Here is a 25012-nt window from a genome sequence, read left to right as displayed (position 1 = left end):
TCCTAGCTTCCTTCCTTCCTGAGGGAGAAATGCATTCTCATGGGCTCCAAGATATTTGTATCTTTACTACCATATCATCCAGTGGCCCCAGTCGGGATGGTATTGTTTGGTGAAAGAACTGTGTCTTCATGATAAACAACTACAATTTAAGAGAGGGAGAATCTGCTTTCTTTTGCCCAAATCTTCCTCCTTTCAAAGAAAATAAATGGCATTTCCTAGCTGTAGTTAGTATTTACTATTGGGCAGAATCGTCTTCTCTGAAAAGATCCATCTGTGTGGGTAAGGACAAAGAAGCAGGGACCTATCTTAGCCTATGCTGTGCATCTGTTAGCTGCGGACTAAGGCCACCTTTGATTTAGACAATGGAGAATGGATCTCTCAGGAAATGCACTGTACTATGGCTCAGAATAAGAAGTTTTCTCTGAATACCACAGAATTACACTATAAATCAGCAGTTTATGGAGTTTATGAAATTAAAATTGCCATCGTAACTGTTTTTCAGGAGTACATGATGGAGATGAACTTTAAACAGTGGACGGTTGATTTTGTTAACCAGTCGCTGTTGCAGATCAGCACTTGCGATGTAGAAAGCAAGCGCTATGAAAGGACAGAATTTGCAGAGCATCTTGGTGAGATGAACTTGCAGTGGCACCGGCTGCAAGGGTCTCTGAACAGAAAGGTTTGCTCTTATTTCATGGGTTTATATCTTTTTTTTTTCTTCCAATGTTAATTACACATATTATAATCTTTTGTGCTTCTATACTACATTTCCCCAAGGATCTCAAAGCACTTTCACATGTGCCGAGTCACATAACACTCCTGGAAGGTACAGTAGGTGGGTGTTTTCACACCCTTGTAAGATGGGGTATAATTAGTAAATTCAGAAAGGGAGAATTTAGATGAATATTGGGGGAGAGGAATCATAATGGTAAGATCTGTTGAGCTGAAGGAAAGCCATATGGACCCCACAGCTTGAGACATTTAAAATTGAAAATAGTAGGCAGTATATGGTAAGAAACAGTCCTGCGCCAGCAGGTAGATGACCAAGACCCACTCAGAAGCCACAGGGACAATGATACTGTTTAAAAAGAGGCCAGTCCTTCTGCACGTTATGGAACATGATTGAAAAGGGGGAGGATGCTAAAATATCCTCCCCCTGCCCTGCCTATTTCTATTTAACATAATGATGTTTGGACCACTAAAAGGGCTGATTGGCATATCGCAAGCCACACTCATTCGTTATGAAGAACTGTGGTCTAGTGGATGAGGCACAGGCCTGGGAATCAGGAGCCCTGGGTTCTGTTCCCAGCTGTGTGATCAGGGGCAGGTCACTTAACTTCTCTTTGCCCCCTCTGGAAAATGGGAATGATGGAATATGTTGTCCTTATAGAAGCACTTTAAGATCAATGGATGAAAACCACTCTCAAGGTGCATATCGCTATTATTTATTTTATTACGTATTTACTATATGTTATAGAAAATACATATAAATAAATGCATCAGAGTTATTTCACCCTGGTGAAACTAGAAATAATCTGTGGAACAGGCTCAGAGTTGCGAGGCAGTGTGGCCTAGCGAATAGAACACTGGACCTGGGTTGTGTTCCCAGCTCTACCACCAGACCTGCTGGGTGACCTTGGGCACATCACTTCCCCTCCCTGTGACTCAGTTTCCCCCTCAGTAAAATGGGGATAATGATACTGACCTCCTTTGTACTGCACTTTGAGATCTACTGATGAAAAACTCTATAGAAGAGCTAGGTGATACTGTTCTGTTAGAGACTATGTCAGCATACCCAAGTATGGAGAAATTATGATGTGAGGTATAGAAACAAATGGGGAAAGAGCTATTTACTGTGAATGGGCAGTTAGAGAAATTCCTGAATCCTACCCCTTCAGGCATGACATTGTTAGAATAGACACTGTCAACTGTTAGTATGCTGTGTATATCTGTATACTGTCTTCAGCTATGGTATGACAGGAGAGACTGCCCTGCTTGAGTCCTACAAGGGACTCCAATCAAAACAGAGAGTTTAAATCGGCGAAACACTTTCAATCTGATATAATTTAATTAAAATTAAATATTTTAATCCTTTAATTTGCAGATACAAGATTTGGAACATATTTTGGAAATCGTCACTGAAAATGAAAACAAAGCACAAACTCTGAGCAGCTGGCTGGAAGCACAAGGCGAGAGGCTGAAATCTTTGGAAAAGCCAGCGAGTCTAATCTCAGTACAGAACACGCTGGAAGACTGTAAGGTAAAAAGTGTTCTTTATGTTGCAAGCATTACACTTAAGACTTTGCTGGGTCCATGCTACAAAAGTCACATAATTTTTATTTTAAATTGGAGGAACCTACCATATTCCTAAAAGCTTAGTACAGGGTATCACTTTAATGAAAACATGAAATGCAAAGTTTAAGAAAGAGATCGGGGCCAGATCCTCAGCTGTTGTAAATTGACATGCACCGAATTACAGCGCCTGAAGATCTGGCACAACACAGATGTGAAATTCCACAGTTGTTTTTTGAACTCTTTTGTCCTTGGAATTTCCTGCAACATTACAACAATTCTTAATATTTTCACTACCTTATTTTAGATTTCTTCTAATGGAAAATATTTCGTTTTCATTCGGTTCAACACATTGATGGAAAGACTCATCTATTTGATTAGTGTGAAACATTCTTCGGTGATACTTTGGTTAGGAAGAATAGTAACTCTGTGGTAACTTGGTATAATTCTGTATTAGCATAATATTTCTTCTTTGTTTCTCAAATGGGCCATTTTATCTTTCCCACTTAGTCCTGTTTGCCATCTTTGACCTGTTGATACATGAAGATGTCATTTTGTTATTGATGCTGTGATACTAGCCTCACCACATCATGACCTGGCACAAATGCAGTCATGCTGTTCCAGCCCTAGGGATATTTTAGGGATTTTTCAGTAGGATATCTCCATCAAAATCAGGACAAGTGGCAGTCATCTGCCAGCTGGTCCCCAATTACTCTGGGAATATTCAGCATCTATTCAGTTCAATGTTACCCCTCTATTTCCTCCCATGAAATGTTTGTTATTTTATTACCATGGTTACTTGTATCTCTCCCAAATTATGCTGCTATTATTCCCTGCAGTGCTATATTAATGCAGACTTACTCATCTATCTGCATTTTCTCTGAAGTGTATTGGGGTGAGAATGTACCAGCTAGTTAATAAGATACGTTTGGTATCTCTAAAGTACCATATCTGATCACAGCAAGATAAGATTCTATGCTTCAGGCTGGTAAAATACTTAATTAAAATTCATTTACTTCATTAAAAACTAAATGAATTTTAGATAAATTCAAAAAACTATTGGACAGTGAATCATTAACAGAAAGCATGTGCTGACTTAAAGGGCAACATTTTAGTTAAAGGAATCGGCCCGTTTGGATGTCTGAAACATTCACATGTACTGCTGCGGGGCTTGAGCTGAGCTTTCCTGAATACATAAGGACCACATTGTGATCCCCTTAATCGCGTTGGGGAGCAGTTCTTCTTACAAGTAGTCCCACTGACTTCAGTGGGACTGCTTCCAAACTCCAGGCCAGATCATTGGTCTAGCCAAGCTATGCTGAAAGGTGAAGGGAAAGGTGGCTTAAAGCTTAAAGCTGCCTATGCATTCCTCAATGCTAGAGTCTGCCAGGGCTCATGTCAGGCTCGGTGTAAGTTAAAGCAGCCTCAGGACTGCTCTAACCCATGTCAGCTGAAAATGACTTCCTAGTAACTGTTAGGAAGCCAGAGATCCCCAATGTGCAAGGTGCTCCTATCTTTGGCGCATGTGTATGCTGGAGGGGGTAGGAGGGCTGGAATCTGACATAGGGAATCTTCTGCTGCCCTGCTTGAAAAACTTTCTAGCCCCTTTGCCTGGCGTGGTGCAAGGGAGCCCAAGTGCTGGCGGAGGATCTGGCTCTCAGTTCCAAATCAGCATGTTGCATTCCATGTCACGGCCAAATGCAGTTCATTTTGTTCTGCCTGACAATTACAGTTGTTCCGGTTTCCTGAGGCAAATTCATGTCTGCCAGAACTCAATTGCTGTAAGTTTCCCATGGTTAGAAAAACGACATGGGATTGATTTTAAAGAAGAATCATTTGTCTTTACTTTTGTATTGTCACACAGATAAAGATTTTTATCTTTCTTCCCTTTAGGAACTAGAAAATCAGCTTGCAATTAAATCCAAAGCTCTTGATCAGCTAAAGCAGAATTATATGGCTTTGGAAGATGGTGCAAAACAAACCTCAGAAGATATGGCTGTCAGAATGGATAAGCTGCATGAAATGAGGAACAGTGTCGTCAGTCAGGTAGAGAACTTTGCGTTTACGCTTCTCCCCAGGATTTAACCTTAGCAACTGTTCCTAACCCTCTTTGGGAATTTCCAGTGTTACTGAGCTGTTCAATGGCAGAGCCATAGTTAAGGCTGCAATAGATGTCCCGTTCTTCTTCAAGTGCTTGCTCATGGCAATTCCATTCTAGGTGTGCACAGTCGTCGGAGATTTTTGCCTTAGCGGAATCGGTAGGGTCGGCTGTGGCGCCCTCTTGAGTGCCGCGCCCATGCGCTGGTATATAGGCACCGCCCACCCTATGCCCTCTGAGTTCCTTCTTACCGCCCATGTCGGTTGGTCGGAGCGCCTTGTCTTGCAATCGCAAGATCATTAGCAGTTCTTCAACAACCCATTGTCTGTCTTTTTTGTATATAGTTAGGTACTTATTTAGCCTTTAAATTAAGTGTTGGGTTAGTTGGTAGTTAGAGTCCCGGCTGGGACTTCGCCCCGGAGCGTGGCTTGCCCCGCTCTCCTGGCTTCAAACCATGCTTGTCATGCAACAGGCCAATGCCTATTAGTGACCCCCACGACAGTTGTCTGAAGTGGATGGGGGAGTCCCATAGAAAGGACAAGTCCAGAATCTGTAAGCACTTTCGCCCTAGAACCCGGAAGGAGCGGGATATCCGCTTGAAGACCCTCCTCATGGAGGCTGTGCTTCGTCCTGCGTCGGAGCCCACCCACTCGGATCCCACACCGAGCTCCTCAGCATCCGTGCGGAGCGCACTGCTGGCACCAGGCGCCACCAGCACCATTCCCCCTCACCAGTGCCGAAGAAACGACAAAAGAAGAAGAGCCCCCTGGCACTGGAAGGGAAAGGAGCCTCGGGCAAAGGAACAATGTCAGGCCATGTGCCTGCCCCGGGGCTTCACGGGAGTACCACTGAGGTCAGACCCCCCTGCCCGGCCAGGGATCCGCCTCCAGCTCCCGGGAGCGGCAGGGGACCCCGGCTTCTAGGGGCCTCATTGCCCGAAGCAGCCCAGGCGTCTAAAGAACAAGCAGGCCAACCGGCACCACAGACACTGTGCCAGGCGCCAGCCTCGGCTAAGGCCCCAATGCCTAAGGGCAAGTCGGTAATGGGACCGCCCCATAGAACAGTGGAGCACCCTCGTTCCCCGAACTGCAGGTGTAGATCCCCGTCTCTGGGCTCCGGTCAGAAGGCCCAAGTCCCTGACGCCGTGGTCTTCCCTACAAGACATGGGACACCGGAGTCAAGACACCAGTCCCTGTACCACCAGTACCGGCAAGTTTCCTGTCAAAGATCGCCATGGCGCAAGTCACCATCGTCAAGACGGTCTCCCGGACATCAGTCCCCCTTGGGGCAGGATCGCTCCCGGTCACGGCACCGGTCTCCATACCCCCGGTTCTGCTCATGAGGCAGGCACCGATCCTTGCCCTCGTCTCACCAGTCGCCGACTAGGGTCAGTTGGCAGACTCAGGCCTCGATGGCTCTGCCCTGGTCGCCGGAGGAGCAATGGTCAGATTTGGACTGGGAGTTCAGTCCCTCGCCAAGGAGGGGTGATTCGCTGGCAACCTGCGAAGCTGGCACGGCGCCTGCAGCGACGGCATGGCAGCAGGGACAGTGGTCTGCTCAATGGCCATACTGGAACCCGTGGGGCATGCCCGTAATGCCGATTCCATATTCCCACCAGTCCTCCCTTGCTGCCCCCAGCACCGCCAGAATCTGAAAACAGTACCGAATCTGATGTGGGGGCAGCGCATCGGACTCTAGCACCTAAGGAGCCGTCCCTGGAGAAGGAAGGGGAACCTGCCCCTCCCCCGATGGTGCACTCGTCGTCCTCTCCGGACGAAGCAGTGACGCGTCCCTCCCAAACAGGCAGCCTCCCCCCTTTCCCTCCCCGATGACTTCAAGGAGCACCAGCGTGGCTACCAACTTGAACTTAAAAATTGAGGAGGTCGCGGAGGAGTCCGACGACCTATTTAACATTATATCCTCCTCCACCTTGGCCTGGGTTGTGATTCCCGTCCACCCAGGGGTCCTTAAGATTGCCAAATCGCTCTTGACTTGAAGGATGCATATTTCCACATTTCCATTTTCCCGGGACACAGGCGCTTCGTTCGTTTTATGCTGGGCCAGCACCATTTCCAATTCACGGCATTGCCATTCGGTCTCTCATCAGCCCCGAGAGTGTTCACGAAGTGCTTAGCACCAGTGGCCGTTTATCTGAGGCGCCGGTGTGTTCAAATTTGCCCGTACCTCAACAACTGGCTAATAAAGGGTCAGTCCTGGGATCAGGTGCAGCAGCATCTCGATCTAGTTTGTTCTGCCTGTCGCAACCTGGGGCTGTTAATAAACAAGAAAAAGTCGACCTTAAGTCCAGTGCATAGAGTTCATTGGAGCAGGCCTTGAGTCTACTCAGGCCAGAAGCTTCCTCCCCGAGGCTCGGTTCCAAGCCATGGCGGACCTCATCTCGTGCATGCAAGCCCGTCCTCTCGCCATTACTCACACGTGCCTGCGTTTGTTGGGCCACATGGCGGCCTGTACTTACATGGTCCGACATGCGCGGCTCCGTCTCAGGCCCTTGCAGGCGTGGCTGCCGTTGGTCTACGTCCCCAACAGACACAATATGGACCATGTGGTCTGGATCCCGGACCACGTACTGTCGTCACTCATCTGGTGGCAGAATCCTGCATCGGTGTTGGAGGGGGTTCTCTTCATGGCTCCGTCCCTGTTGGTGACCCTCGTCTCCGATGCCTCAGACTGGGGTGGGAAGCCCACCTGGACAATCTCAGCATGCAAGATCGTTGGTTGAGTCATGATCACTCCCTACACGTCGATGTCAGGGAGCTCAGAGTGGTTTGCCTGGCCTGCCAAGCCTTCCTACTTCACCTAAAAAACAGAGTGGTCCAGGTCCTGACAGACACTACAGCGGCTATGTTCTATATCAACAAGCAAGGCGTGAAGCCAGATCATCTGCCCTTTGCCAAGAAGCTGTCAGGCTCTGAGACTTCTGTGTACAAAACAGTATCCATCTCGTAGCCACACATCTCTCCGGGCCAGGAACGCTCTGGCAGATCGCCTCAGCAGGACCTTCTCGTCTTGCCACCAGTGGTCCCTCCATCCGAAAGTGGTCAGCATCATCTTCCAGAGGTGGGGGATTCCCCAGGTGGACCTGTTCGCATCCAGGCAGAACAGGAAATGCTATGTTTCTGCCCGATTTGGGGGATTGACAGAGGCTCCTTGTTGGACGCTTTCCTACTCCCGTGGTGAGGGGCTCTGTTGAACGCCTTCCCTCCAGTGCCGTTAATTCACAGGGTCCACATGAAGATCAAACAGGACAGGGCAAAGGTGATCCTCATAGCGCCGTCTTGGCCACATCAGCACTGGTTCGTCACGCTGCTGAATCTCTCAGTGGCTGCTCTGTTATGGCTACTGCTCAGGCCGGACCTGCTGTCCCAAAACCATGGCAGTCTTCTGCATCTGAACCTGCCAGCGCTGCATGGTTAAATGCGGAGAAGCAGGAGTGCTCAGCCGGTGTCCAACAGGTCCTGTTGGGCAGCAGACAGCTCTCCACCAGAGCGACCTACCTGCCAAATGGAAACGATTTGCTTGTTGGACCTCGGATAAAGGCATTTGGCCCGAGCGGGCCTCGCTGCAATCAATCCCGGACTACCTTCTGCATCTCAAACTCCAAGGCCTGTCCCTTTCATCTCTCAAGACCAACTTGGCCGCTATATTGGCCTTCCATCCGCCGCTCGAGGGTAGGCTGGTTTTCAGCCAGGACATGACTGCCCAGTTCCTTAAGGGCCTCGAGTGCTTCTACCCTCACATCAGGAAACCTGTCCCTCTGTGAGACCTGAATCTGGTGCTGTTGTAACTTACGGGACCCCGCTTCGAGCCTCTGGCTTCCTGCTCTTGTCCTGTTCTGGAAGGTCACATTCTTGGTTGCAATAAACATCTGCCCGCCGGGTCTCTGAGATTAGGGCACTTACCTTGGATCTGCCCTATATGGTTTTTTACAAAGACAAGGTCCAGCTGCTGCCTCACCTGGCTTTCCTGCCCAAGGTGGTCTCACAGTTTCATACAGGCCAGGACATTTACTTACCTGTCTTTTTTCCAAAACTGCGTAAGTCGGAGGAGGAGCATAGGCTGCATTCCCTAGATGTCAGGAGGGCGCTAGCCTTCTACATTGAAAGGACCAAGCCATTCCGCAAGTCAACGCAATTGTTCGTCACAATGACTGACAAGATGAAAGGTCATCCAGTGTCTGCTCAAAGAATTTCTTCTTGGATCACTGCCTGCATTCGCTGCTGCTACGGTCAGGCACAGGTGCCACCTCCGGCAATTGTCACCGTCCACTCAACCAGGGTGAAAGCCTCTTCAGCAGCTTTCCTAGCCCAAGCGCCTATCCAGGACATCTGTAGAGAGGCCACCTGGTCGTCCGTCCACACGTTCACATCCCATTATGCACTTACCCAGCTGGCCTGGAACGGTGCTGGCTTCAGTAGAGCAGTGCTGCAAGCCGCTAAACTGTGAACTCCAAGCCCAGCTTCATTGATACTGCTTGTGAGTCACCTAGAATGGAATTGAGCAAGCACTTGAAGAAAAAACGGTTATCTACCTTTTGTAACTGTTTTTCGAGATGTGTTGCTCATGTCCATTCCGTTACCTGTCCTCCTACCCCTCTATCGGAGTTGCCGGCAAGAAGGAACCGAGAGGGCATAGGGCTGGTGGCACCCGATATCCTGACACATGAGCGCAGCACTCAAGGGGGCGCCACAGCTGTCCCTATAGATGCCGCTAAGGCAAAAATCTCAGACAACTGTGCATGTGGGTGCGCACACACCTAAAACGGAATGGACATGAGCAACACATCTCAAAGAACAACAGTTATGAAAGGTAGGTAAATGTTTTTTCTACTTCTTTTTGCTCCATGTAACTTTGGCAAGAAATCTCCTTTTGGCCAAAAAACTACCATGCTTATTCTCATGCCAAAGGAGAACCTGTATGCCAAGTGTGGAAAAAAGATCAATCTGCTTTGGAGTCAAATAAGAAAAAATTTACCCCCTTTCGCAATTTTTTTTAAAAGTATCGACATTTTTCTGGTAGATTAAAGGATTTGTTTGAAAACCTCAAACTTTCTAAGTGGATCCACTTGGGCCCTTACTATTCCTATTTGTTCCTTCTCTCTGGTAGAGTCCTGATAGAGACTCTCCATTCTCAGCTAAACCTTTTTCATCTTCCCAGCACTGGGTTCTCCCTCCTCCACTCCCACTGCTTTTTTTAATTCTAAGCAAATCCCTTATAGTTCCCAGTTGCTCCACTCATGCTCCTATGGATTCCCTTTCCCTCCTCAATGGCTCTCCATAACTTAGGCCAATTAACCCCAGCAATGCCAATGATATGTGTATGATAAATACAGCTTTATGTTTACAATCCATCGTATAATATATAATACTATAAGTAATTCAGATAAAGTTAAGGTTGCCCAATGCTTTCCAGTAGGTAACTTTGCCAAATTTTAACCATTTTGACTGAAATCTTCCACATCGGGTGTCTGCTTCAGGCTGATTTTTTAAAATATTTTTAAGCTTCAGCAGAAATGGTTCAGCTGTTTCTCAGAATGAGATTAAAGAAAATACATTGTTTTGTTCATGTTAAAAACATTCTTCCAACTGTTTTGTTGAGAAGCCCTAGTACACCAATGTTTTGGAACAGGGATTTGAAATTCAGCAATGGGAGGTCGCCCCGGTGCCAGAGAAGTGCCTTTTTTTTTTTTTTTTTTTAATATATAAAAAATTATATTTTTTATTTTTTCTTTTTTTATGAATTTTATTCATTTCTTTTTTTTTTTTTTTTTGCAGGGCCAGTAAAAGCTCTAATTTGACCCAGTTATAAGAATTTGAAAAATCTCCATTCAAATGTGCTCAGTGGAGACTTTTTAGAGTTTAGCAGTGAAATTCTCTGACATTTCCATCTGTACTGAACATGCTCCTGCCAAGAGCTACAGGGGCTGAGCAGGACTTTCTGTGCAATTGCTACTCCCTGCTTCTGTGAACAACCTTCATTTTGACATTTCCTAACATTTAATTGCTTAACTTTGCAACCCTAATGTTCTTTTAATATGTTTTTTTGTATGTAACAGACAGTAGAACCTCAGAGTTATGAACACTTCAGGAATGGAGTTTGTTCATAACTCTGAAATGTTCATAACTCTGAACCAAACGTTATGGCTATTCTTTCAAAAGTTTACAACTGAACATTGATTTAGTACAGCTTTGAAACTTTACTGTGCAGAAGAAAAATGCTGCTTTCCCTTTATTTTTTTTTAGTAGTTTATGTCATTTAACACAGTACTGGACAGTATTTGCTTTTTTTGGGGTCTCTGCTGCTGCTTGATTGCGTACTTCCAGTTCCAAATGAGGTGTGTGGTTGACTGGTCAGTTCATAACTCTGGTGTTCGTAACTCTGAGGTTCTACTTTATATACTGCTTTTTTTCTTCTAGCAGGCTGGCCTGATTAGGGGCTAGATTGTGACTTCATGGTCCTCAGCAAGGGGTGGTGCACTAATTGCACCACTGCTGGGACAGTGTCAGGTAGGACTCTGACTCCAACACTGCTCAGAGGCACAATTCCTCCCATGCTTCCCCTTTGGTGGCAATAATTTGCTGCTGGCTGGTACCAACGGTAAATTATCCCTACCTCTGCACACTGGCTCAGGTACACGTCTCTCTGTCTGGGCTTGCTGTCCAAGTACACTAGCCAATGGGTAATGGGATTGAGCCAAAGTCTGCCACCTCAGTCATTGCACAGCTCATGTATTTAGTGAGTCCTGAAGTTCCTCCAGCAGTTGTTGAATGTGAACACAAGGCTGTGGTTCTGTTTCATCTGCATTGTTACAGCACAATGGCATACAAGAGAATGTAGCTCTCTAGTACACAATGGTATTTTATTAGAAGCTTGAACTACCCCCAAATAATTTCTGTTAAATTTTGACTAAACTGGAACTAAATTTCCATCTCAAATTGTCTATTTCCTAAGGAGATTAAGGCCTTCAGGAGTCACAGTACTTTATCTGTTAGCGGGTAGCCTGATATTGGCAGCAAAGAATAACAGCCGTGCGTTGTTTCTGCACATTTTCACTTAGTCTGGGGTTCTGGAGTGGTGGCTGCCAAATCAGCATTGCCTTGGTATCCAATTAAATTTGTATTTCAAGCTTATCCTGATACTTCATTTGTGAAATTGTTGTGGATTGTCATCCAGCATGCGTTGAGCTGAAGTACTGAAGTCAGTTTTTATTTCAAAATTGCCTATGAAATAGCTTCATTAATACATTTTGTAGGTAAACGTTAAGAAGGAGCAATCCTTTTTCTCAGCAATGATTGTTTGTTTACAGGTAGCACAGTTAAAAACCTCAATGCAGTCAGTATTACAGCAATGGATAATTTATGACGAAGCCTATGAAGAAGTTAACCTGATGATAATAAGCTCTCTGTATTGCCTAGAACAATGCAAACCTTCTGTAATATCGCTGGAATCTTTGAAAGGCCAGGTGAAGACTCTACAGGTAATTCTACCAAAGACAAAGTAAACGTATTAGTGCAAACATGGGAAAAGGTTAATTAAAAAACCAGTAAGTTTCCCTTCAGGAAACTGCTTCTTTAGAGCCTCACGATGGACCTAACCCAAAGCCCCGTGGGAGTCAGTGGCATTCTTTCTACCTGCAGAGATAATGGGCCCATGGGCTGCTCTACTAGCAGAGTTGCACCAATTTAACCAAAGGTCTGAATGTAAACCAGTTTAGTTAAACCAGTGCCAAAAGCGGTGTAGATGCTCTTATTTCAGTTTAAATCAGGCTTATTTGGATTTAGCTTAAGTTAGGAACTGGTGTAAACTAAACTGAAATAAGGCACTTTCAGGTATCTACCAGATTAATTAAACAAATGCAAGATTGTGTGAAGACAAGGCCTAATTCTTCATTGCCCTATACCTCATGTTGTTGTTCACACCAGTGCAGACCAAGTGCAAAGTATGACCAAACCAGAATGGTAGTGTTTTGTGCTTGCTTTGTGCTCTCTTTACAATGAATAAACAAGGTGCAGGGTAACAGGGAAGCAAGCCTCAAGTATTCAGAGGATTCTAGTTATTGATATTTAACCTTTCTTTATTATTTCCGATCTAAAATAAGAATTTCAAAGTACAACTGCTCTCTGGTTAGACTGGGAACAAGTAACACCAAAGGAAAAATTAATTGCAATTTAGAATGAATAGTTTGAACTAAATAAGTGAAACTTCTTAAAAAAGTCAATTGATATTTTTCTATTGATATTTAATACAGAATTTCAAACCAGTTATTTTTCCATATTTGCCAGTCAAAGGCCTAATTCCTCAACACTTTCTTGCTTTGAGTAGCACTTATTCACAAGAGGAGTCCCACTAGACCAATACCTGTGTAAAGAGATGCTTCTGAAATTATGTATTACAGGATTGGGCCACAATTTAGTCTTCAGTTCTTTAATTTGTAGCAGCAAGTATATTATTGTTACATTTTTAATTTCTTTCACAAAACTTGTCTTTGCTATAAATGTTGCTACAGTATCACTACTATACATCTGCTAGTCTCTAAAGAAAACTACATTTTAGCTCAATGAATTGTGGCTCATTCGTCTCCACATCTAATTGTTGTGACTCATTTTTCACAGTCTCTTCAAGACAAAACAGAGAAGAGTGAAGAAAGCTGGGCCAAGCTCCAGGCTTCTGCTGCTAACCTCAAGAAATACTGTTGTTCCTCATTTGCAGAGATTATTGAACATAAATGCAAGGAGGCACATACAAGGTACGCCTAAAAAAAGACACAAAATAGATGTTGGTAATAAAAGCCCCCGATTCTGCAAGGTACTGAGCATGCGCGTAGCTTGAGGCATGTGGATGTTTCTATTGACTTCATTGTGAATACTCGCACGCTTAAAGATAGGCATGTGCTTAAATATCTTGGTGAACTAGGGCCAGTCGACTTTAACATATTGTTTTATTGTGGGTCTGGGTGGTAGACCAAAAAACAAACAAACAAACAGAAAAAGCAGCAACATAGTAAACATGCAATGCAGTATGGACATTACACATGGCAAGACTGATCTCAGATGCCCTGGTGTAAATCCAGAGAAATTCCACTGAGAATCTTCAAAAGAGATCAGAGTCTGGTCCGTGCATGTCCTCAAGTGTAAGGGCAAAACCCAAATCAATAACCTGTGTTATGTTCTTGTATATTGCAGATGGACTCTGGCAAATGAAGAAGTCACTGATGAGCTACAGAGAGCACAAGCTTTGTTATTGCTTTGGGAGTCGTATGATGGGTTATACACCGAGGCAGCATTGAGGTTAGAACAACACGAAGATCAGTGTCATCTGCTCTTGGGAGCTCACTTACCTGAAGACAACATGGTGGAAGTCCTGAAGCAGAAGATACAGAATGTGAAGGTACATAAAAGTGCTCTCGCTGCCTTATGCAAGGCTGGACTTATTTAAAAATCCTGACAATGGAAATCAGGGCCTGACTTCTCTTTTGTAATCCGTCCTTTTTCATTTTCTTTAACTACATTGGGCCAGGTCCTCAGGTCAGGTCAGGCCAAGCACAGGATGCAAAGAAGGGAAGGGGGTGACCTGACTTCATCTCTTGCACTCTCCAATTCTGTGGGCAGCCCGTGACCAGTTTAGCCACAGCATAAGTTAGAGCAGCAGCAAGGCTTCTCTAAACTATATTGTCTGCAGTGGTCCCCTGGGGAGCACCACCAGGGTGCAGTTTGCTCTGGACATGTCTCCTATGCCAGAGGTGGGGTGCCAGGAGCAACTGGCGTAGAGCCAGCTACTCTTGCTTAATCCCCTCCAGTGATTCCCAAATGTAAGAGGTATCCCTGGCTGTCAGTTTATGCCAGATTTCCATCCCCTAGCAGTGGCAATACTCTATGAAGGTAACATAGGGAACCTGAGAATCTGGCTATTTTGTAGCAATCATTGAACCAAACATGATTGACCTTTATTATATATTTTGACCTTTATAACAACTGAAGTGCTTACAGTCTGATCCATGCCAAAGACAGGGTCAATATGCCCAGAAGCATATTCTACCTTTCAGGGAAGTCTGTCCTTACTTTTATAATTAATCAGAAGAAACATTTCTTTACTCATTGCCCACTGAAATATAGTTTTCAGTGGAAAAAAAAGCCCAGGGATTTTCATGTTTAGTATTAAGTGAACGTGGCAGAGAATTACACATTCCAGGATGATATTCTGTAAATCTCTCTCCAGACAAAAGGAACTACAAACAGTAGGTTGTAGAAGTACCAGCCACTCCCTTTGTTGTTCATACCATTTAGAACTGAAATTTATAGTATTGTTGCTGGAGGGGGGGGAAAAGCTCTCAATCAGTCAAAATGGTTCCAAAGTGCTGGCAGAGGTGTTCAGCATAGCGGTTAGCAGGATATTATTATCACTGTATAAAGCCATTCTAGAGAGGATGGATATTCTCTCCAATTTATCTCTCTAATCTTCCTCATAACATTAGTATCCGAGTGCCTGAAATTATTACTGGGCAATGTTATCCCACTGAACCTTGAATCCAGATAGTAAGCCTGGGAATATTTAAAGGAGCTGAAGAGAGCTCACAGGGAGTTGGATGCCTAACTCCCTTCAGCACCTGTAAAAAATCAGCCTAAATTTCTGGGTAACTGGAAGGCCGACCTTCAGTAACATCTATGGTTTTGTCTCTCCCATCACTGTTAATAGACTTATCATCAGATTCCGCCCTGGAGTAAGTGCTTGTCGCTCCCATTAAAGTCAATGAAAGATACTCTCTTAGTCTATGGCTGAATTTGGCTTCCAATGCAGATCAACAGAAGGAGCTTAGTTATAGCAATAAAAGAGACACAGGAACACAGATCTGATTTATTTTTTTGATCTTTCACTTTAGATACTGCAACAAGGCCTTCAAACCATAAAGGGAAGCTTTCTCCAGGTTTCTGAGTTGACAGACCAGATAGCACAACAGGTTAATGCAGCTACACAAGCAGTTCTGTCAGAGAAGTTGCATCCTCTCAAAAGGATAGCTTATTTGGAAAAGACGTTGCAGATGAAATCGGATGAATTTGAGGTACTTCCTTATATCGTAAATTTGCTCTCAATACAGTTTTATTCTTCAACAAAATCATGTAGTTCCTGAACTGAAGTTCGGTTTGAATTAGAACTCGGTGAAATCTGAATGATAGCATCAGCTGAGTTATGAAAGAGAAATAAAGTCCTGGGAAAACAGGTGGGTTACACTTTCATCGTGTGCCTGCTATGCTGTGTTCACTCAGTTTCAATTGTTTTCCCCTTCCGCACACACCCTGCTCTGTCACACACTTGTACGCAGGCCTGTTAATTTGTAATATGGATGGATCTTAATGTCTCCATGCATCATCCCAGTCCAATGCTTGGAAACTCAGGTTGTTTCCTGGAGATGATGTCTCTGATTCTTAATATCATGTGTAAGCTTTACCTGTAGTGTAATATAGTTTTATTTCATTTCTAGTTGTGTAGTCGTTTTCTCTTGTGTAATTTTGTGGTCTTACCACAAGTGATTTCCTTTGTCATTCTTGTCATTCATTCCTTACACAAGTGTAATCTGAGAGCTCTTAGGCAGAGGGTGACACCAGACCCCTTCCTGGCACAGTTCCCTCAACCCTGGAAATGGGGAGGGAAGAGAAAAGTCCCCCAGTCATCCTAACCTCCTCCCTCAAAAAAACTGTGGGATCCCAGACCCAGTCCTGTATTTCTTCCCCTCAGATGGAGCCAACTGGGAGCTACTAGAGCCCAAGTAATGCCCACAGCCCTATCTATAAGAGCAAATGGGACCAAACTCTCCATGTGGCTGATAAAGGAGCAGAACCATTTTCATGAATTTCCTGCTGTCTGAGTAGCTGTGCTGTGGCTCCATAATTTCATCCTAAATCACGAAGTCCTTGGTAGCAGGTCTCTGCACAGCATGTCTGCCCTTTTCTCCTAGATCCATGTGGATCTCCCACAATTCACAGGATTTGGAGGCTCAGCTCCTTGCCACATGTCTGTATGTTGGGTTAAATCCTACTTCTCCCCAATTGAAAAATTGGGAGGAAACTCTGTAAGTCGAAACTTGCAGAGTTTACCACCTTCTATAAGTCTGAAGCAGAGCTGATAAACAAGCCCAGGTTTCCCAAGTTTAAAAAAAAAAAAAAAAAAAAAGCCATTACAGGGCTTTAACCACAACACCATCTCTCCTCCCCAATGAGTTATTTCTTACCCTGACAGCGGACAGTGGTTCCTCTATATGTAATGAAGCGTTTTCTTCATTTTCATTTCACTTTCCTTGTTTTTTCGTAGTCAAAGAAACTTATTGTGCTGAGGAAAAACAGCCATTAATTTCTAGAACTATGAAGCCAATAACAAGAAATCAAGGCTAAATATTTACTCTAAAAATGCAAGGACATATTCGAACGATAAAATCTAGAGAGAGAATATAAATAAGCATGGTTTAAATATAGACATAAATATTAACTACAAATACACCAGTTACTCTAATCTAGCAGCTGTTTGTTTTCCTAAAGATGCTGTTTATTATTCTCTTGCTCATATTGAATAGATGTATTAAAGCTGATTATAATAAAAATAATCTCTCATCCTAGTTCAACCTTTTACAACTGATGGATTTCAATAATTGTCTGGGCACAGTGGAAGCTCGAATTAAGACACCTATAGAAGTTTTGGATAAGCTGTATCTACAGGGAAAAGAAGACGACTCAGAATTACTCATGGTACATCCAGCTCTTATGACTATAAGGATATAAATTATGCATATGTAAGAGAGTCTTTAGGATACTTATTCATGTAGCACCATAGGTACTTCCTGTAGCTTAGGGTTACCATATGTAAAAAATAAAAAAAGAGGACACTCCACGGGCCCTGGCCCCGCCCCTTTCCCACCCCGGCCCCGCCCCTTTCCCACCCCCGGCCCCGCCCCAACTCCGCCCTTTCCCCGCCCCTTCCCCAAAGTCCCCGCCCTAACTCCCCCTCCTCCCTCCCAGCCACGCGAAAAGGGCTGCCCAGCGCTACCGGCTTTACGGTTTGCCGGGCAGCCTCCAGACCCTGCGCCCCTGGCCGGCTCCAGACCCTGCGCCCTGGCTCCAGCTGCTCTGCTCCGGCGGCTGGGGTCCGGAGGCAAGGGGGCTGCCCGAAGCCGGTAGCGCTGGCTCGGGCAGCTTGGCTCTTAAACAGAGCCGAAGTCTGAGTCCGGGGAGGAGCAGAGCAGCTGGAGCCGGGGAGGAGAAGTGCCCGGCGGGCGGCTGGGATCCGGAGGCACGGGGGCTGCCCGAAGCCGGTAGCGCTGGCTCGGGCAGCTTGGCTCTTAAACAGAGCCGAAGTCTGAGTCAGGGGAGGAGCAGAGCAGCCGCGGGAGAGGAAGTGCCTGGCCGGTATTTTTCCCGGACATGTTCGGCTTTTTGGCAATTCCCCCCGGACGGGGGTTTGATTGCCGAAAAGCCGGACATGTCCGGGAAAAACCGGACGTATGGTAACCCTACTGTAGCTTAATTATCATAAACGTTACATGCACAAAAACAATATTAAAAGAACATTATTAGGGTGGCAAAGTCAAGCACTCAAAAGTTAGGAAATGCCAGAAATGCCTATGCATCTTGGATTTGGCCCCCACATGCATATCCATTATGATACAGTCTTGAATTTCCTGATCACATACTATTTTTTTTCCACAAGGTCCCTAACTCATTTAGTGCAGAACACTGTGGCAGAAGCAGGGATAGAATCCAGCTGTCTATTCAGCTGCCTTAACAATGAGACCCTCCTTTCTCTTCCTGCAGTCTCCTGCCTCATTTACTACACACCTCCAACTTCTGCAACAAAAAAGCAGAGGTCCTACAGACAACAATTTCCTTTACTAAATTAGCCTGATGGATACCCAGAGCAGGTCCATCCTGTGCAGGGAATGAGGTAGGAGTCGTCTTGAAAAAAATAGTAATTTAAGACTGTATCATAGAATATCAGGGTTGGAAGGGACCTCAGGAGGTCATCTAGTCCAACCTCCTGCTCAAAGCAGGACCAGTCCCCAACTAAATCATCCCAGCCAGGGCTTCGTCCAGCCTGACCTCAAAAGGAAGGAGATTCCACCACCTCCCTAGTAACCTATTCCAGTGCTTCACCACCCTCCTAGTGAAAAAGAAATGAATAAAGTAAAGTAGCAGCCTGGGTAATTTTAATTGCTAGCAGAAGATGGTTCTTCATCATTAAAAAAATTCTAAGGCAATCAGAAATGCAATGGAATACTTTATCTGAAGAGCGTTACATCAGAATAACGGAATCCCCAGAGCAACATGAAATATAATGAGTTACTTTTAAAAAGGAATCAAAACGTGGATTGCAGGCAGAATTGTAAAAGAGAAAAGGGAAACCTGCTGGATCTGGGGTTGGTGTAATTCCCCCTCCTCAAACTTCTGTATGAAGTTTAAGCCCTGCTACTTATGGATACTACAAAATACGCCATGCATAACCCTTTACTACTTCCATGAATGAGGATTCAGAAGGTGTGTCTGACTTTTTCCCCAAGAATAGTGCAAAGGAAACTGAAAGTGAAAAGCAACAGAGAGTCCTGTGGCACCTTTAAGACTAACAGATGTATTGGAGCATAAGCTTTCGTGGGTGAATACCCACTTCGTCGTCTGACAAAGTGGGTATTCACCCACGAAAGCTTATGCTCCAATACATCTGTTAGTCTTAAAGGTGCCACAGGACTCTCTGTATCAGAGGGGTAGCTGTGTTAGTCTGAATCTGTAAAAAGCAACAGAGGGTCCTGTGGCACCTTTAAGACTAACAGAAGTATCGGGAGCATAAGCTTTCGTGGGTAAGAACCTCACTTCTTCAGATGCAAGTAATATCTGCATCTGTTGCTTTTTACAGATCCAGACTAACACGGCTACCCCTCTGATACTTGAAAGTGAAAACTCTCTTGTTTTCAGTCCTCTCTACTGGAATAGTACATGGAGGGATGATATAGCCCAATATGAACTAACTATGCTTCTTAAAATTCACCTTTTTCATCCATGACCCTTTAAACCTGAACATAAGGCATTGTTTACATTGTGTTGTCAAACATCACAGAAAAGACTTATATTTTCTCGACATGGAAAAAAGGTGATATTTCTGTCAGTTATCTTGTTCCATTATTTGCAGAGCCACATGTTGGAGCTCACTGCAATGTCTCCTGACATCGAGAATCTGAATGAAGTGAGCTTTAGGCTACCACTCAGTGATTTCACTGTGAAGAAACTACAGAGCCTGAATCGACAGTGGGCTCAGAAGACAGCAACAGCCCTGGAGCATTGCAGGTCAAAAAAGCACAATAATTCCCCCAACTGTTTCAGTGTGCATGAGGACAATTAAAAGCAGATTAAAATATTTTCCACGAGCTGGTTCCCAGATTTCCAAGAGGCTTGTCAAAAATAATTCCTCCATTTTAAACTAACTTTAAAATATTCCACCGTTTTTTTCTTTGGTTGGTTGGTGGGCTTTTTTTTAATATTTTAAGTTGTTTGGAGCACAAAGGCACATGTGTTAGCATGTGTTTTGTGTAGAGACTAGCACAATGGGACCTCATCTTGATTAGGGCCCATGGTGCTACCAGTCTGCCCCCTTTGTTAGAGCATAAACAATCATAACTGGAAAATATACAATAGACTAGTTCCTGTATTATTTCTTTTAACAGTGAATTTGAGGGAATTCAATCGGATGAAAAGAAATTTCTTCAGAAATGTGAAAACTGGGTACAATTTCTAGAAAAGATGAAAGAGGGTTTAAAAGTGAATATTGGTGGCAGATTTGAAAAGCTTCAGGAACAACAGAGAATATATGAGGTAATAATGCTGCAAATTTAAACTGGGTTTTAAAAAAAATCTTGAAAACCATATCTTTGCAAAGAGATACTGTGGGTGGTATTATAGAACAGCAGCAGTCTGTGCAATATATAAATGGAATCCACTCAAAGTGTCAATAATACATTACACCTTGGGAACATTACATTGGGGCAAGGCTGAGAGGAGGCTTCTTGTCCCAGCTGAAATAAATCACAAAATCTGTATCTGCAAATACTAAATACCATGCGTTGCAAGTTAGACACACAGAGACAGGATGTCACCCAGACTTTTTTATAATTAGTAGTTGTGCATCTAATTCCACAAACATTATACTAAACATTTACTACTTTATGTAAAACTTGTACTCCTCAGGGTATGTGGGCCATATTCTGCTCCTTATTCACTAAATATGGAGCTGCTCAAGAATAGCTATTCCAGAATAATTCTGTGTGTAGTCAAGCCCATTGTAAAGTTTGTTTTTAAATGCCCATCAGTTACTGAACTAATATTGTTCTTATTTTTGCAATGTTTGCAGATGCTGCAAGCGGAGATTTCTGTAAATCAGCAGATTTTTAATTCTATCATATCAAAAGCATTACTTTTGCTGGAAACAGGAGAAGCAGAAAAAAGGTAAAAAAAAATAGATTTTTTCCCCTTAGTTCTTACCAGGGGCATGCACAAGCGGGGGACGGGCAAGCATGGGCACGCCCCCACCAATAGTTGGCCGGGGCACAGAACTCCTGCAGCCCCGCCACAGCCCCAGGAACAGAAGAGCTCTGTAACCCCGCCGCAGCCAAGTACTTGTGGATACATTAATTCAGATGGCTCCATGGTGCATAGATTTTCATTGAAATGGTGAGTGTATGGCCATTTATTTCAATGATTAAGGCTGCGGGTCTGTCACGGAAGTCACGGATTCCGTGACCTCCATGACTTTTGCAGCGGCCAATGCTGGCTCAGGGACTGGCAGAGCCGGGCAGCCCCTGGGCCAGCAGCAGCAGTTTGGGTGTGTGGGACAGGGCTCAGGGCTAGGGGCAGGGGTTTGGGGTGCGTGGCGGCGCTTACCTCAGGGTGGGGGGCTCCCCGGCTCCCACCGGCATGTCCCTGTAGCTCCTAGGCGGAGCGGCCAGGGGGCTCTGCCTGCGCCCGCAGGTGCCGTCCCCACAGCTCCCATTGGCTGCGGTTCCTGGCCAATGGGAGCTGTGGAGCTGGCACTTGTGGCGGGAGCAACGTATGGAGCCCCTGTGGCCTCCCCTCTTCCTAGAAGATGCAGAGACACGTGGAGCCAGGTAGGAAGCCTGCCAACCATCCCCCCCAGTGTCCTGGGCTGTGCGCTGCTGCCTGGCCTCCCCACCCAGCACCAGCGGGGGTCCTCGGCCACCACCGCCCCAGGACCACCCCCCCCCCCCCCCCCCACAGCCCCCCCCCCCCCCCCCCAAGCACCCGTGGCCCCCCCACCCAAGTTTTAGATAGGGGTATATAGTAAAAGTCATGGACAGGTAACGGGCCGTGAATTTTTCTTTACTGCCCGTGACCTGTCTATGATTTTTACTAAAAATCCTCATGACTTAAATGTAGCCTTACCTATGATGTATGTGCATGTGTTGATATGGTTTAATGTGTATAATATTAATATATGGAGATATACCTAGCTCATAGAACTGGAAGGGACCTCAAAAGGTCATTGAGTCCAGCCCCCTGCCTTCAGTAGCTGGACCAAGTACTGATTTTTGCCCCAGATCCCTGAGTGGCCCCCTCAAGGATTGAACTCACAACCCTGGGTTTAGCAGGCCAATGCTCAAACCACTGAGCTATCCTTCCCCCCATATGTGTGTGTTTAATGTGTCCCTCCAAAAGCAGTCAAATTTAAATTCCTGCACATATTCCTGGATCTTACACAAAGTAGTATCAGTGATTCAAGAGGTGACATGCTTCCCTCTGAGTCAGTACTGAACCACCCTCAACTGTCCCTTAAAAGAGACTTTTTAAACCCAAGTCAAAACCATGTGTGTTCATTAGAGCCTGTGGTACATCTTGCAGAAGTAGGGGTGTGACCACCGGTGTCCTGGCCAAGTTCCCCTTTGGGTAATAACTACATTCTGCCTACCAAAAAACTAAAAATCCCTTGTAGTTTCTCCTGGGATAAGATATCCTTCACTTCCTGCCCTAAGTGTTCTGCACTGTTAAAGAGTTGCTGTGTTTACAGCTGAGGTGGCTATACTGTGGTGGTAGGTAAAATGATTGATTTAGTTGGTGTTGATCCTGCTTTGAGCAGGGGTTGGACTAGATGACCTCCTGAAGTCCCTTCCAACCCTGATAGTCTGTGATTCTATGATGATTCTAAGATTGCCATATGTAAAGGACTCAATCCTCTTTTCCTCCATGAGTACTCATGCTGCAACAGGGTGAGAGATCACTTAAGAAGGGCACCTAGCAACAGAGCCTGCTGAGTCTCCATGTTCACAAGAGGACATGGTCTTCTGGCTAATTTTTGTAAACCCAACCTGAACCTAATTTGGGTAATGGAGAGATGAGTTGTTTATTGGCCAGAGTATGAACTCATGGAGCATCTCTAAGAATCACTAATACATACTATGGTTTATGTGAACCCCATCCTCCATCGTAGCAGTAACATTGCAAGTGATTTACCTTTCTCCTTCCCCTTTTTTCTCTAAGGCGTCATCTGAACTATTCAAAAAGTATCGTAGCTGAACCCATTTTTACTAGCATGGGCTGAAAACCCTTCAGCATGTTAATGTGGACCAGGCAAAAGCATATTATATCGTATGGTAGAAACTAAAAACTGGTTTGAAGGGGTTCAGCACTACACAGATTTCTTTGTAATGCAGACAGGCTCTAAGGCTCCACCTGCACTAGAGTATAATGGTGACAGGAGGCTGTTCTAGTGTTGCTCAAGTACAGCTCTATTTTGCAGTGCAGTTGCTGCCAGTATTGACTTCCATCCACTTCAAGAATGCATTTGGAACAACTTGCTTCTGGGTCTAGCTGTACCATATGCTGTTGTGCCATAGCAGGAGAAACTCTCGTGTTTGTTCTTGTATCATTTTATAGTTTTCTGTCACACAGAAGTTTTGATACACAGAGAAGGCTTGTGCTTATGGTGCTCCATTTTGTGTTTTAATGTGCTTTCAAGGTGAAGATGACATTCTGTATTAACACTCCAATCTCTGTCCTCTTCAGAACTGAGTTTATTTCCAAACTCACATTGCTGAAGGAGCAGTGGCAGAGTGTTATCCGGATGGTTCAGCAAAGGAAGAAAGATATTGATGGACTTGTGAAGCAGTGGCAGCACTTCAGGGTTTCTCAACAGAATCTCACGAATTTTCTTACTTGTACAAATAACTTCATAGCTGCTGTGAAGAGTCAGGATGGCTACAGCCTTTACCATCTTAGGAATCTAATTCATGATTTCAAGGTCATATTTTTATTTCTTATAAACAAATAGATGATGCGTGATTTTTCAGATTGAAATGACTTGTATCCAAAAAAATGAAAGGACTTCAAAGGCATTCACTTTTTGCACAAAACAAATTGCTGATTTCTTTTTTTAAAGGGACAGTTTCATTAAAACTTGTCTTGATTTACGCATTGTGGAAACCCACAATAAACTCCTAAATATGATCTGGAAGCAGATGCAGTTTTTAGTGAATCTGTCCTGATGAAAAGATTCAAAGAACCTCAACAAGTTCTCGCTAAAGCACATAGATTATGCCTGCCCATAATATTGCAGAAAGTCGGCCCTGTTTCCTTTTGCTTGTCTTCATTTGAGTGACCTCTGTGAGTAAATTTTCAAAATTCCCAATAGTTCGTGAGTATTTACTGTAATTTGGAGGTTTTATGTTAGTGGGAATGTTGAACTGAACATTAACAACTTAAGTTACCAGAGCTGTTTGTTTTTTAATTTAAATGTGACCCTAATCAGGCAAAAAGTAACTTTAGGTTGAATTATGAACCCAAACCAGAATCTTTTGCTTGGTTAATAGTGCAACACTGTCACGGATATCTGGATAGAGAAGCTCTTAAAGTTAATAGTTTAAAGTGCAATAGGAATCTGAGTTTAAAGTTGAACAATGTCTGATTTGAAGCCAGCTATATATTTGGTAGAGTACTGAATAATTTTTTGCTTTGGAGAGAAATATTCCATGACAGAGAATATTTTAAACAATAATGTATCTTATTAGATTAGCCAAACTATTCTGAATTCATTAGAACCTGATTCTGCCAACCTTCCTCATGTCCAGTAGTACCTTACTGTGGGAGAAGAGCCCATAATAGTAAGGGCGCTTGCTAGGGTAGACATGGCATTGTTCACTTTATTGCACAGAATTGTGGTTTACACTTGTCCTTTTTAAAAATAAGAGGTAAGAAAACTTCAGTGTAGACAAGGCCACAATAGTTAGTTATGGAATAACCATCAGATAGGGGAAGTTTCTTCTTAACTTCTGTCATTTAGTGTCTGGTTTATGACTTGAAGGATGAAAGCTTATATTCCTTACTAAAAATATATCTCATGTAGTATAACTGTAGATCTTCTTCTTATCAATATAAATGTCTAAAGGTTTCCTGAGTAGCACTAAACTTTTGGCCTCAGTGATACTTTGAGGCAATGAGTTCCATAGATTGATTATGTAATGCAGGGGTCGGCAACGTTTGGCACGCAGCTCGCCAGGGTAAGCACCCTGGTGGGCCGGGCCAGTTTATTTACCTGCTGACGCGGCAGGTTCGGCCGATCGCGGCCCCC

General features: G+C 44.4%; 1 protein-coding gene across 1 annotated transcript in view; it reads left to right on the top strand.

Moving 5' to 3' along the window:
* Positions 1 to 25012, top strand: part of SYNE2 (spectrin repeat containing nuclear envelope protein 2) — a 199090-nt gene that overhangs the window by 117854 nt on the left and 56224 nt on the right. Inside the window, exons 69-80 of the mRNA XM_026654293.1 lie at positions 503 to 679; positions 2105 to 2260; positions 4186 to 4338; positions 11715 to 11885; positions 13021 to 13154; positions 13591 to 13795; positions 15285 to 15464; positions 17014 to 17142; positions 19571 to 19725; positions 20103 to 20250; positions 20786 to 20880; positions 23452 to 23686. Coding sequence (XP_026510078.1) covers positions 503 to 679; positions 2105 to 2260; positions 4186 to 4338; positions 11715 to 11885; positions 13021 to 13154; positions 13591 to 13795; positions 15285 to 15464; positions 17014 to 17142; positions 19571 to 19725; positions 20103 to 20250; positions 20786 to 20880; positions 23452 to 23686 — 1938 coding nt within the window. The remainder of the gene's footprint in view (positions 1 to 502; positions 680 to 2104; positions 2261 to 4185; positions 4339 to 11714; positions 11886 to 13020; positions 13155 to 13590; positions 13796 to 15284; positions 15465 to 17013; positions 17143 to 19570; positions 19726 to 20102; positions 20251 to 20785; positions 20881 to 23451; positions 23687 to 25012) is intronic.

Source organism: Terrapene carolina, unplaced genomic scaffold (assembly GCF_002925995.2).
Source record: "Terrapene carolina triunguis isolate 2854851 unplaced genomic scaffold, T_m_triunguis-2.0 Scaffold189, whole genome shotgun sequence".
In the NCBI taxonomy this organism is placed as follows: domain Eukaryota; kingdom Metazoa; phylum Chordata; order Testudines; family Emydidae; genus Terrapene; species Terrapene triunguis.
This window is presented reverse-complemented; position numbering and strand designations above follow the sequence as displayed.